This window comes from Amaranthus tricolor, chromosome 16 (assembly GCF_026212465.1).
Source record: "Amaranthus tricolor cultivar Red isolate AtriRed21 chromosome 16, ASM2621246v1, whole genome shotgun sequence".
Classification (NCBI taxonomy): Eukaryota; Viridiplantae; Streptophyta; class Magnoliopsida; order Caryophyllales; family Amaranthaceae; genus Amaranthus; species Amaranthus tricolor.
The window spans coordinates 4713215-4729018 of record NC_080062.1 but is presented as its reverse complement, the minus strand read 5'-3'; the positions used below and the strand labels follow the sequence as shown (position 1 = coordinate 4729018).

The 15804-nt window shown below is 25.2% G+C and overlaps 1 protein-coding gene across 1 annotated transcript; it reads right to left on the bottom strand.

The window, feature by feature from the left end:
• Positions 1 to 2989: 2989 nt before the first annotated feature.
• LOC130803068 (jasmonate-induced oxygenase 2-like) lies at positions 2990 to 10229 on the bottom strand. Its single transcript, XM_057667230.1, has 3 exons — positions 9596 to 10229; positions 7274 to 7604; positions 2990 to 3241 (listed from the first exon to the last, which is right to left on the bottom strand). Exons 1-3 carry the CDS (start codon positions 10093 to 10095, stop codon positions 2993 to 2995), a joined length of 1080 nt encoding a protein of 359 aa, XP_057523213.1. The 5' UTR covers positions 10096 to 10229; the 3' UTR covers positions 2990 to 2992.
• Positions 10230 to 15804: the final 5575 nt, after the last annotated feature.

The window sequence follows — 15804 nt, the reverse complement described above, 5'->3', positions numbered from 1 at the left end:
AAGTTTTATACCAAACAGTCCGTTATATATTTTATAGAAATAATTTCGTATATTAATTATGGATAATGATATTTACAACCCTAAGTGTTGTACATAAAAATAAACAAACTCTCTTTATTATCAATTATTTTAATTTTTTAATATAATCTAACATGAAAATTGAAAACAACTAATGTTTTATGTAATTATTTTAAATTTTCCAAAAGGAATAAAAAGTAAAATAATAATATAATATAATATTTTATATTTTCAAAGTCAACACAATATTAAATTACATTAAAAAATCATCATATTCTTTCTTATATATAAATATATAAGGATTGTATATATCATTCTTTTAAAGATCATACATGCAAGAATCGACACGAATAAAAAATTTCACATCAATTTATTTTAAAATCTTTATCTTCATGAAAAATTATGTTCAAATTATTCTCTATATATCAGATAATTAACAATTTGAAACAGATGCAAAAGTCAAAATACAACGATTATTAATTGCCCGTTTGATAATCAGTACTAAATAATGAAAATGGTAATGAAAAATAAGTACTTATAATTTTGTTGAATATCTCTTGAAAAATTTAATGGTCGTGCACTTTTAACAATCTCATTTTTTCTTCGTAAAATTTATTCAATTGCATTACCAATCAAACATATGGTATTACGTGGTAAAGAGAAATTGTAAACAATTCATTACATAGACATAAAAATTTACAATATAAATCATTCTCATTAACAATAATTAATACTATTATTGTATTAACCAAATTAACCGTGACGTGAGATGTGGATATATTGACCTGCAAAAATAATAATCAAATGTTAATAATGGACTATTATATTATAATAGCCATTAATTTGTGTCAAAATAATTTTTCTTAGAAAATGTCAACGACTGTAGGCCAGATCAACCTCATTATTTTGGGATTTCTTGCATCTTAAACTTTGACTTTTTCCTTTATTGATTGATGTGGTACCATATCACAGAGCTCAAATATGAAGTACTCCATTCACTCCTTAATGAAATTCCCATAAAAAATATTTATGAAAATTAAGAAAAATAGAATTTTAGCTTTTAGATAGGAAAAATATTATTTTATTGAGTAATAAATTTAATGGGGAAAAGTATCGACCATAAATATTAAAAAATATTAAAAGAAAGTTAGTGGAAAAAATATGGAAAACAAACTAATAAAAAAATATTTTTATAAAGTTATTTGGAAACATGTGGGAACCATAATCAATATAAAAATGTAAAAATGAAGTTAGTGAAAGATATGTGGGGACCATAATTAAAATATTAAAATTAGAATGAACAAAGTTATTTTTGTCCAAAATTTGTCATATAAATGAAAAGATTTTTTTTTGGAACAACAAATAAAACACCCTAAAATAGAAAGTGGAAACTTCTTTAAGGAACGGAGAGAGTATAAGACAATAAAGTCTTAAAGTAGATTAAAATACTTCCTCTCGTCCAAAATACTTGCAACATTAGAAATACGACTCTATTCATTCATTAATCTAAATTTATAATAAATTTTTAATCTATAAATTTAAACATACTCAAGTGAAACAAATGAAATTTTGTTTGATTCGTCTTATTGCAAAGATATATCAAATTTTTATAATTTTCTATTATACATAATTAGAGATTTTAAGTGTTGACTTAGTACATTGGACTGCATAAAAAAATAAATGTTGCAAGTATTTCAATTTTTCAATATTTAACACATTTTGAATGTCAAAATTAACTATATATATATATATATATATATATATATATATATATATATATATATATATATATATATATATATATATATATATATATATATATATATGTTACAACTTACAAACACACTTCATCCATTCTGAAATATTCGCTGCATTTTGATTTTTAACACTATTTATCGTTCAAGCTTACTTTGTATATTGTGGTTAATGTGTAAGGAAAAATATAGTCAATTGAGATCTTGTTTGAATTGCCTAATCGCATAATTTAATAATATTAACTTTTTATAAATTTTAAGCGGTGTATAATTCTATATATAAATGATCAAAATAACACATTAAATTATACAAAAAGTCAAATATAATAAGTATACTGGAATTGGAAAGTATATATTATTAACGAGAATTAGTTAATTGACTTGAAAGTTGAAGCCAATACGGGACCCGGCACGTGAAGTTGTAGTGTTAATATGGCCATATGGGTTAGGTGATTGTCTAGGTTCACTTCATTCTTATAAAGGTATAGGGAAAAACTTATCTCTTTTTAGTTGAAATAGTTCATCACGATTTCATCCACAAATTTCTTTTAATATCTTATAACGTCATCAAAAATTATCTTTTAGTTAATCTTATTCATAAATTGTCTTTTAATTTTATTATGTCTTGTCTCATTTAGAACAACTATTATTTTTCTTATGAAAGATTTTAAATTCGATTATCACCTAGTCACTCCTTTTCTTAGCCTATTCTATAGTAAAAAAAATGATGGGCAAATAGAAATTGTCACAAATTCTTAAATGAGACGGTCACGTGGTGAGACCATTTCTAATGGATTGATCCATGTATATTTAGAGTGTTAAAGTGATCACTTACAATTTTAAAGTAATCAATCAAATAAATAGGCTAATTATATAGACACATCTGCCCATGATCTCATACTGAAACGATCTTGTACAATGCACATAGATACACAATAAATTCATTCTTATATCACCCTTATGCTAATATATATATATATATATATATATATATATATATATATATATATATATATACATATATATATATATATATATATATATATATATATATATATACATATATATATATATATATATATATATATATATATATATATATATATATACATATATATATATATATATATATATATATATATATATATATATTATATATATATATATATATATATATATATATATATATATATATATATATATATATATAACACAATACATTATCTAGAAGATTCCAAAGAGTCTACTTGAGATTTTCCACGAGGACCCTTTAACCTAATGTAAAGTCGATATTCGTTGAATGTCATAGGTTGATACATTGCAGGATTTTGAGGAGTTATAAGATCTTTGGCAGGTTCAATCAATAATTCACCTCTTGGGTTGTAGAAGAAAGCCAATGAAACTCTTTCTAAATTAGGGTTTACAATCACCCTATGCTCCACACTTTTGTAGATAGCATTGCTTAGCACCTATATCAATGAATCATGTATTTTGTGACTTATATATTTTTGGGAAATTACAATTATAAATAAAAAATAAAATTTTGTTCGATCAGTAAAAAAACATTAACCTAATATAAGATGTAATGGCTGACAAAAATCTCGTCACTGTTTATTTCTAATTAATAGTGGTGCAATTTTTTAGGAATGGAGAGCCTACAAACTTCATCATATTCATACCTCATTACAAAAATTCATACCAAAATTTATCAAATTTCTTTCAAAAATTATGAAATAAGATGATCTCACGGTTATACACTTTCTACTGGAATGAATCCATGACATGTATGATATTAAATTGATTATTTATAACCTTTAAGTAATCACTTACATTATCAAAAGTGATCACTTTTTATAGTCTTAGACTTATAACCTTTAAATGATCACTTACAATCTTAAATTGATCAATTAGGAAAACTAACTAATTATATGGACTTGTATATGCTGGGACCGGAGTTGTTCAAAACAGACCTGATGATCCGAAATTTACCCTACCTTGTAACCGAATTCGATTTAACCCGACTTTAAAAATGATTTATCATTATGTAAAAAAACATCATGGACACAAAATCCGATTTCAAACCGACCCGAAAAACCTAACCTGAAATCAACAGATTGCTAGAATATATAACATATTTTGGGACCTCAATCATCAACTTAAGCTTTTGATTGAGATGGTCCCTTGACAAGGCACCAGAGCCAACGTGACAGAAGGTCACGAGTTCGAATCTCAACCACCCCTCATTTAATTAAAGTGGAATATTCAGCGCCTATGTGCATCCACACTTCTAGCCCAATAGACTCTCGTGTAAGGGAGCGTGTTAGAGTATATAATATATTTTGAAACCTCAACCACCAGCTCAAACTTTTGGTTGAAATAATTTTTTGAGAGAATAAACACCTCTAGATGGAAAGATCTCATACAAGACTTAGGACCCCACCTACAATACCCAATAAAATAATCATATCTATTTTTTTTTAATCTTTATGTCATTCTTAGAAAAGTAATCTTAGGAGGGGACAAAGAAGTTTTTATTTGTTTATGCACGTTTCAATTTGAGGACCAAATATCATACCAATACAATAATTTCTAATCAATTACCGTGATTTGTAAATAACCATAAAAAGACAAAAATGATAATACTAAAATAAACAAAATCAAAAAAGGTAAACTAAAATCATAAAACTCTTACCCTATCAAATCCTATCATATTAGGATAATTTGTTTAACTTTACAAATTACCGTTATTTACTAGAATTTTTCCATACCAATAAGTACTATATGTTTGGACAAAAAAGTAATATCATACGATCAAAATTATGAATTTGATGATGATGAAGATGAAATTTATGAATTTGTTGTCAGTATTATTAATCACATGGAAAGGAGATTGGAATACAATATATGGGACGACATATTTCTGAATTGTGACGCTACACCTATTTGATCCTTTCTTTCAATAAAATTATTATTCGGAGAAAAGTAAACTCCAAAAGAATATTGTTAGTCCAACTTATGAAAAAATATTAGTATAATAAAACGAAGAAAGTATTTCTATATAAATGGTGAACTTGGCCAGTTTGTATCATCGGTTATAAGTTTTAGCTGATTTCTTAGCTATAAATCTAATTTATTAGCCATAAATCAATTGTTATAGATTTGATTGATAAACACTATTTGTTAGATGCTTCTAGAAAAATATAGGTCAAAAAAGTAAATGTCAATAAAAAATTAAATTACTCATCGTAATTTTTAGATTTCGAGTTAAAAGTCAGATTTCTAATTAGTTTTAAAACCGACTTTTTAACTTAAAAAAATAATCGCCAAATTTTTAATTATTTTTTCCAACAAAAAAAACCAACAACACATTTCACTACACACACCTAAAAGCAAAATATATACTTTAAAGATCATATGATTAAGTAGTTTAATTTTAAGTCAACTTGCACGGCTGATTTTAGAAATAATCTGACAACATTATATAGGTATTAGAATTTAGAAATCAATATTCTAACAATATAAATAAAATACATTTTGATGATTTAGAAATTTATCCATTACAATAATAATTACTTTTTATTTACAAAATGGGCATGTATTTATTCATAGATGAAGTAAATAAATATGCATTAAATTTTTTTTTAAATGATTCTTTACATCAAATTAATTGATAGGACTCTTGTTTGAATTATAAAGTAACATGTTGTACCATGTGCATGTAAATTGTGATATAAACCTAGCTCTTTAATTACTTTCTTTTTTAAATAATAAAAAATGAAATATATTCGTTAAAACACACTAAAATAACAAATATGTCAAATTAAATGGATACTAAATACTAGAGTAATATCTTTAATTTGTACTACTAAAATAAAGAGAACAAATATAGAGTCGCCGTCACGTGCCATAGTGGACCAACAACCCAACATGCTTCATCAAATTTCCTTTCAATTTCTTTTTAGAATGTTTAGTTGAGAAAATAGACAAATTATGTCTTTTTCATTTAAAGTTTATAATATATGTATGGTGAATCAAAAAAGTAAATCACTAAATTAAGTATGCCTATAAAAATATCCTCTTCAATTAAAAAATAATTGAAATAGCTATCCTGATTACACGTATCACAAATTAAATGATAAATAGTATTAAACTGCACCTTTCATATAAAATAAGAGATTTTTAGATACAAAATAAGAGGTTAATGTAAAATTTTAGATTTAGTAACAGACTCATTTATTCGATTGATTCATGTATTGTAGTAATATAATATGCAGACAAATATTTTTTTACAACTTTTTAAAGTGATATTATTTAATTTTTTCAAAAGATCATATCTAAACTCTCATCAAAAATTTCATTTTTATTCTAGTAAACAGTTTGGTTACGTAACAAAGCATCATTCAACTGAACTATAGAAGACTGATCTTTATATTTAGAGGTTGAAATAATAGAAAATTAAAATGAAAGCATAATGAAAACGAATAAAGTAGCTGATAATAAAACTGATTTATTGATTCATATTACAAACCGATCTATTGATTCAATATAGCTAACTAGATTTTGTTTTGGATCAAAATTTTAACATAATTGTTGTAGTTGATTTTGTTAGGTAATTAAGGTTGTGTTTTTTTTTTTTTTCTAAACTTTATTTTTCAAAATTCTTTATTCAATTGTCTATTATGATTTATGATGGAATCATCAAAATAATAGAAAATTTACCCACCATTCTTAACATCAACCAATTCCTAAATAGCAATTATAACAAAAACATTCCATTTCCCCATATATTTCAAGATTCCTCATGTCCACTTAGATTCCCACATACACCTTTTTCTTAACAAGAGTGTTTTTGTCCACAATCCACATACAAATCTACATTGCAAAGTTTTATGTTTAGTTTTCCCATTTTCTTATAATTGTATTTTTTACATTTAAATATTAATATCTTAATATTATACTCGACATTAAAATGGCCACAAATTTAATATGGTACACATGGGTTAAAAATAGCATTCTTATTCCCCTATCTAAAGAACTAAAAAACTTATATTTCAATGTACGGATACTAAAGAGCCAAAAAAAATAAATAGTAAAATTAAACAAAATTTATATAACACCTTTAATTATTCTTTTTGACTAGGTTAGCGACAATATTTGGTGGCATTCAATATAATGCATAAAATAAATTCTTGGGTCAAAATGGATTTGTCTAAAAGTGGTGCAACATAACTACTACCATGAACCATGCTACAATTATTTAATTAATATAATAATCAATATTGTGAAAAATAATAATGAAAGACTAAGATTTTACTTATTAATTAGTTTGAGAACAAACGTGTTATGCAATTAATTAATCATAGTAATATTTAATTTTGAAAATAAATAAATAAATAAATTACCTTCTTCTAATATTATTTTAATCTTATTAAAAGTCTTAAATTATTTAATTTAATATTAAGTTGATCAACTCATAAATATTATTATAAATTCTTATGTACCTGAATTTGATCGCCAATGTTGATGATGAAGGCATGCTTAGCAGGTTTGACAGTTATCCATTTGTTATCCCTACGGACTTGAAGACCCGGAACATCAGGATCCGGGAGCAAAATGGTTAAGCCACCCGGATCCGAATGAGAGGACAATCCAAGGGTCAAATCAGGTTGTGGGCATTTTGGGTAAAAATTAACTCTTAAACAAGCTCCATTATCCTCCCCTCCAAATGCATTTTGAAGATAATTCTCGTCTAATCCGAGATTAGACGAGAAAACCTTCATTAATCTCCGACCTAACTTCACAACTTCACCAGAATATTGCTCGACCACCTCCCTACATAACAATAATTATGATTAATAAAATTTAAAGGCGGAGTAACAATGTATAATACTTTTTTAGGTTGTTAATTACTATAATGAGGCTTTAAAACAAATAATAAAAATAAAGTAAAAGTGATAAACTAATATGTAAATTTCCTAAAATTTTAGGATAAAATTGTCGAAAATAATCCAACATTTCACTTAGCGAATAATCCCACCTTTTAATCATTATTAATAATCTAATATTTGTTATTTATTTGCTTCAAGCATACCTAGTGATCTGAACCACACAGCCCCACCACTCTCCTCCCATATCGGGTATACTGGGAGCAAATATACATATTAAAAATATGATTATTAAAAGAAAGATAATCAATAAGTAATTATACATAGCAGATCGATGAGTAAAAGATTGAATTATTTTCCTCACTTTTTCCTAAATTACAGGGCCATTTTCTTATTATAGGGCAGTTTTCCTAAATGGCCCTATACATTCATTCACCCAACAAAAATATGGTTAAAGTGATCATTTTTGCACATGAAAATTTAATGCAAGATATTAAAACCTAACCTCGTGCTCATTAAAACCATAAAAAGTAATTAAATCATAATTATTTGATCTTATATTTTCAACGTCAACATATATCATTTATTTATCATTATTTTTAAGTAATTATCAACTAATATTCACATTTTCTCTAATTATATTGGTACTAGTATTTACTCCTTGAGTTTGTCGGTTATCATCAAATATTTTTGATATAAGTTATCATGAACTAATGTTTACATTTTCTCTAATTGAATTAGCTTTAATTTTTACTCCTCTATTCATGCGAGTAGTTTGTCGGTTGTCGTCAAACATTTTTAGATAAATTTATCACATAAATAGATGTAACAAAATTACATAAACATAAATATATTTAAATTTTAACATATGGTTGCACCGATGTATCATAAATTATTGAAATATATCATGTGTTTTTGAACATTAACATATCATAAATTATTGAATACTTTTGACCAAACAAACTTCCCTTTTCTCTTATATTGAAAATTAGTTTTTTTTTAAAAAAAAAAATTATCTTTTTGACAAAATTCTATTTTGATTGATGTATTTATATCAATACAATCAAGTTTGCTAAAGGTTTACGAAAAGGGTACAAGGTATTTCGAGTAAACAACAATCACCATGAAAGGAAAAAGGTTATCAATTAAGTTAAACCATGTGATTAAATTGAAAGAGGATGCCATTTATCTCTTTATCGATATTAATGAAATATATAAATAATATTTTATTTATTTTATTTGGTTTATGAAAAATTTATTTGGCAAAAAAAAAAAAAAATTTAGTTACAACCTTAATAAACTATGATAAAACTCGATTATGAGTAGAAATGAAATGTTGTGGTATGAAAGAAAGAAGGAACAACAATTTATCCCTTCTCGTTGTAGAAATAAAAATATTTACTATGAAAAATTATTTTTTATATATATAATTATTTATTAAACAAACACATAAAAAAGAAAAATCAAACTTTTCAAAGAATATTTCGCTCAAACCAAACATATCCTTATATATACACTCCTATGAGCTATGAGGGCAAAATAGAAAAATTACTTTTTTTAATTCTATATACTTTTTCTTTACAAAAATTTATAAAGGCCTAAATAAGTGTGAGATCCTATAAGAAATAGAAGTACAAGTACTTAATAAATTCTTTAGAACTTCTCTCTCTTCATCTTAGTTTTGTCATATTTTGAACTCGAATTACAGATAACACTTTTCATGTATTTTTATGCCGATTCTGACTTAAAATTATAAAATTACATATCACGTTTTGCGCACAACACTTTATCCATTCCATTTAATTGAACAATTTCAATAAATGATAGTTTCATTATACAAAGATATAATTATTATAATATTGTCTTAATTACAACATTTATGTATAATTAATACAAATTGATGAAAATTATTTTAAAGTTTAAACCATTATTACGTACCTATGATATGAAGGTTGAGCAGGCCATTTTTTATGATCCTTTAAATTGGAAGGCAAATAATGAAGGAAATAATAATCACTCCAATCAAGTACAGCATCTTTTTCAACACCAAGTCTACTACCATACCCTTCATAAGTTGTAGGGTTATTAGCATATTTTTGTTTTTCCTCCATAGGCTGATGGAAAAAGTCGCGCCAACTTTGGCGCGCCTGATCCATCAGTCCGGGCGGAACCCCATGGTTGATGGCTTGAAAAAATCCCCAAACACGACAGGCCTCGCCTATTTTTTCTCTGGTGGCCTGAATTTTCTCCGGATCACTAGAGAAAAGGTCTGACATGTCTATTAGCGGAATATCCACTCCATCCTCAACCACGGGTTCTATTACTGGCCGCTCTTTTTCAGGTTTGACATAGCGGTCAGGAATCCTATCCAATCCACTTTCGAACAAGGATTGGACTCGAACGATCGGTTCGGGCCACTCTTGATGCAAACAACTCATGAACTTTGATGGTTTTTTTTTTTTTGGTTGATTATAAGTTTAGTTTAGGTTGATGGTGGGAATGAAAGGGGAGAATGAAGTTGGGTTTTATAGGGAAGAAAGAGATGGAAGGAGAGAGAATCAAAGAGAAGAAAAGAAAGATCAAGAACGTGGGAAATTTAGTCATTTAGTGTGATATGTAATATAAAACGTGCGAGTTAATAATTGTCTCATTGAAGTAGTGCTGCCTTCGTCTTTAAGATATTACACCATTCACAAGTCAGTAAAGGCGTTTAAAATAGAACTGGTGATTCGGAAATAACCTGATTTTATAATTAAATTTATTTTGATCCGACTTTAAAAATGATTTGCAATTATATAAAAATAATATGAGTATAAAACCCGATTTCAAACCGACCCAAAACGTCTAATCCGAAATCAACCCAATGACCTGAATGAACACCTCCAAGGTATAACAAATTGATATTAAAAAATTTATGTTAAAGAAGAATTAAATAAGATCGCATTTGACTATATTTTAACTTATAAAATAAGAATAAAAACACATGTTAATAGTAATCAATAAATATTGTTCAAAAAGCAAATGAGACAATAATACTGACATGAGGAGTACTAAAAAATTATGAGTTATTTTTTTAAGAAAAGATAGATTTTGGTAATAAATAAGGAGAGCCTTAATTGTTTGAATATTTAAAATAGAGTTGTAATGTATTAAAATTCTTAATCAATAACCGTGATTTGTAAATCACCACAAAAAGACAACAGGAATAATATTAAAATAAATAAAACCAAAAAAGATAAAATAAAAATAAAAAAACCTCTCACCCTAACATATCCTACTACATAAGAGTGATTTATTAACCTCACCAATAGCCATTATTTACTAAGATCTTGTCTATAATGTATAGATAAGATTTGAAGAAAATGGCGAGTCCATTTTAAATATGAAAGTGATGCAAATGAATAGAAAAACCGAATGACAAATAATCTAAATTGAGTAGGATCGAAAAAGTAAGTATTGAAAAGATAGAGACCATTAAATTATGTAATTAGATTAAGGATAAAAGAATTAAAATGAGAGATATGTAGAAAAAATAAAATAACAAAGCTAAGAATACTAGTTAAAATAGAAATTTTACAAATTTAAAAAATTAAATTAAATTAGTATAACAATCTTAGATATAGGAGTGTAGAGTGTAGTATTACTACCTACAAACTAAGAAAGGGACTCTCTGCTTGTGGCCTGTGGGTGTGTCTACTTGAACATGACAGACCGACATACGAGATTTAAGAGTGAGGCTACCACACATATATTGCTCAAGCATTTCATGAGACCCTCAAATTTTTAATCTCACAAATATATTACAATTTTTTTAATAAATATAATATTCTCTGTTTTATTTAATTTATACTAAATTTTTATTTAGATTTGTTCTACGTATAATTTTTTTTTTATCATTTTTTATAATCAAATACTTCTATATTATTAGTGGTTTGCTAAGTCTGAAAAATTAAATGGTTGATTGTTCAGAGAATGAAAGGGAATAGTTAATTGTTTCGTACGAATAAGAAAAAACTAAAATTAAATTGTGTGGATTATCAAGAGCAAGAAAAATGAATGGATATGAATTAAAGATAAGTCATTTTAACATGTTATTAAAAGAATAGCAAAATCATGATAGTATTGAAAAATGTAATAACTCATAAAGATGAAATAGTAGGTATATAAGGTTTTTTAATTTGGATTCTGATCAAACTTTCTAAACGATCAAATATCCAATTTATATAAAAAATGATTCAATTTTTTGCTCATTCGCTGCGAAAAGACCCTAATATGATTGTTATTTAAAGAATAAACATTTGTTATTTATTTGTTCTCAGCATACACAGTAATCTAAATCACTATATCCCTACTCCTGAAAAACCGATCCCCACTTCTCTCTTTCACGCTACACTAGGTATGTTGGGACTTGGAAGCAAATACATATCAAAAATATGATTATTAGAAAATAATTAACATGTGAGATTACTAATGACGTATGAATTAAATTATTAGTTTAAAAACATGATCTACCAATGATGTTTATATAAGTTATGATATTACTGTTATCATATTTAACTATTGCTTAACTACCTGATATGTTGCTAAATATATTTAATTATTATTATTATTATTATTATTATTATTATTATTATTATTATTATTATTATTATTATTACTAGTACGCTTATATATAATTTATGTTGTAAATTGATATTACTAGTTACTCTACATTATATACTTATATTAATTTTGGTGAAATGACTATAAATTCTTACAATAGGTTTAAGTACTTAATTACTAAAAATTCAAGAAAAATATAAAATATAAATTAAAAATTTAAAAATTAAAATCTATTATCGGATAAAAAAATTTAATTTTTGTTCCGGATAAAATTCCAAAATCTAATTTTTGATATTCGATTTCAAACAACCTGGTCATTGGAAAATGGAAGAATTAAACTATTTTACGCAATTGGGTGTTGAAAACTGCGGCTAAATTAAACAATAATAATTTTTGGAATTTGGATTGAAGTCATTTAATTTTTCATGGCAATGAAGTCGTTAACGATTTGATATCCTCCAATAATAAATTAATTAATGCAAAAAAAAATTGAAAATTTTAGTTGATTCAGTAGGTAAATTATTGAGTATTAATAGACAAATAAAATATATTTATTACTTATGAGTTAGATTCTACAATTTATCGATATTTATTAGTATTAAGTGGTTTAAACGGTAAGTAGATGAAGCAATGTCTAAAAATAATTACCACTATGTAAATAAATAAAATAAACTAAAAAGTATTTTAATTGCCGAAATTCACGTTTATTACGCAAGTGTAACTGATACGGTAAGCAAACTCAATCTGGGTTGAGCATTTTAGTATTTAAGAGTAAATTAAGAAAAAGCAAAGATTTTCTATTATTCTCTTGAATCAAAAATAAAAATAAAAGTAAAAATAAGAGAGAAAATAAATAGATGTGTAAAATATTTGTCGCATATATACAAGAAATAGTTTTTTAATCGTCTAGTCACACATTTTCATAATATTAGTTATTTTATAATTTTTAACTATGCTTAATTCAATATATAAATTTTCAAAATAATGCATTTAATAGCGCAAAAAATCAAATATAATAAATATAATGAGATAGAAGAAATATTCATTACTAGAATGCAAATCTATGGTAATAAACACATATAACAAAATAGAAATATATAGAATACACAAAGATTTCACAAGGTTAATGGATCTAGGTATTGAGATTATATATTAGTGAGATTTATTAGTTTCTTTATTAGCTTCGTATATACAACACGAAGTCACAAACCAATTGTGGTCGTCACACTTTTCTTTTTAATCTGTTTATTTTATTTTATATAATTGATTTTTGGAAAATTTTATTTCACTTTCTTATATTCCCATTCTAATATTTTAATTTTTCTTTAATCATTCACACAATTTAAATAACTACATCATTTCTTAATCTTTATACAAAATAGTATTTTGTAATTTGAAGTATTTGGTTTTGGTATATAGGGAGTACCAACAAATAGTGTATTGAAGAAACCACATATGAGTACCCCAACATTCACCTCTATATGTATACACTCGTCGTTTATTTTTCTGTGTTAGATATAGCACAATTCAATACTAAGAAGATCTTTAATCGATGATCCATTTCACGACCTAGACATATTTGGACCTAGATTTTTCACTGTCACCAGCAGTTCTAAACTTTTTGTTAAATTGATAATTACTTATATTTTAGCCATAGGGGAATTTGTCATTAATAATAAAACATATTTGCAAGCCGCTGAGAATAATACAACGTATTCGCCATTTGCAAGAATTAACTCTTAGTTACATGTTTGGTAACCTATTAAACATTAGGTGAGTTTATTCTCAGCAAGAAACCCCTTAGGTGGGTTTATTTAAAAATAAACCATAGATCGGTTTATTCTTAGCGGATTGCGAATAGATTGTATTATTATTTATGGTTCTCTTAAGAGTTAATCTGTAATAGATGTTCGGTCTCGATATATAATTAACATTAATATAATATTTATAATAAGTAATGTGAAAGCCTAAAACGCCGAAATACAGAAATTCATTAAAATTTAAAACTATTTAAAACATAAATTTAAAATATTACAATTGAGAGAAAAACACATAATGTTTTCTCATCTGTAACATCTATGATAAATATTAACGAAAAAATACAATTCAAACAATACGTACACAATGACAATGATGATCATGATGATGAGGAGGATTTAACATAACAACACATTTTCCTTTCATTCACACAACACAAGATGACAATGATGATCATGATGATGATGAGGATTTAAAATAACAACACATTTTCCTTTCATTCACACAACACAAGATTTAATATGGGTTTCATCATTCATTCATTCATTGGTACATCTTATTGTGGTATTTCAAATTATGATACTTTATCTATTTCATTATACTTATTACTGATAACGACATTTTTCTTCTGAAAATATTACTATTAATAGAATATATTTCATGGAGGGAATACTAATTTTAATGTAGCATGAAAGATGAAGATATAGGAGGAAAGACATCTTTCTTCATCAATAATATAATCAACCATTCACTTAAAAAAAATTTAAATTGTAAATTTCTCTAAAGAGAACAATGAATTAAAGGGCTCTTCCAACATCTTAATAATGGACAACAAAACTCTCTCCACTTAAAAAATTTAATATTACGACAGTCAAAAGGCAACGGATCAGACAATTTCCTTATTTGGTTTTTTCAAAGAATTTATTCTAACTTTGTTTCCGATTTTTGATTTCTCATATCTCATTTTATATATATATACTTCCCCCGTTCCATAATACTTACTATATTTTTTATTTTTGGTAATTTCATATTACTTGCTAGATTTTTATTTTTGGTAATAAAACAACCATATAAATATTTACTTTACCCCTATTTTTATCCTACTCTATACCTCATTAACTTTTTTCCCTCTTCAATTAAGAATTAAAATGTAAGGTATATTGTATTTTATATGATGTGTCTACTTTTTCTTAATTCTCGTGCCCATGCAAATGCAGCAATAATATTAGAACAGAAGAAGTATATATATATATATATATATATATATATATATATATATATATATATATATATATATATATATATATATATATATATATATATATATATATATATATATATATATATATATATATATATATATATATATATATATATATATATATATATATATATATATTACATTAATTTCTTAATATACATTTTATTACATAGGTCTGGCTTAATATTACATTAATTTTAATTATTACATAGATAATTAGTTTTTAATATTCAATTAAGAATTTTTTTTCCCTTCAAATTTCTCTTTTAGCACTTTACTAGATAATTGTCGTGCATCAGTTTATTTTTTCATTTTGATATAAAAAACAAATAAATTGCATAGGTCTGACTTAATATTACATTAATTTTAATTATTTCTTAATATACATTTTATTACACTCATGAAACTTGAAATTCAAACTTTTTTTATAGTTATCATCATAATAATGATAAAGTAGTGAGCCATTGTAAATTGTATCTATAATATAATTAGCATTTTGGTGAATTTTTTTACAAGTATATTTAAA

Excerpts from the sequence above, each read along its gene's own strand:
- LOC130803068 (XM_057667230.1), bottom strand. The coding sequence starts at position 10,095 with ATGAGTTGTTTGCATCAAGAGTGGCCCGAACCGATCGTTCGAGTCCAA. Across the intron at positions 7,605-9,595 it reads GCTCAACCTTCATATCATAG|GGAGGTGGTCGAGCAATATT; the intron begins GTACGTAATAAT and ends ATTGTTATGTAG. Across the intron at positions 3,242-7,273 it reads ACATTGGCGATCAAATTCAG|GTGCTAAGCAATGCTATCTA; the intron begins GTACATAAGAAT and ends TCATTGATATAG.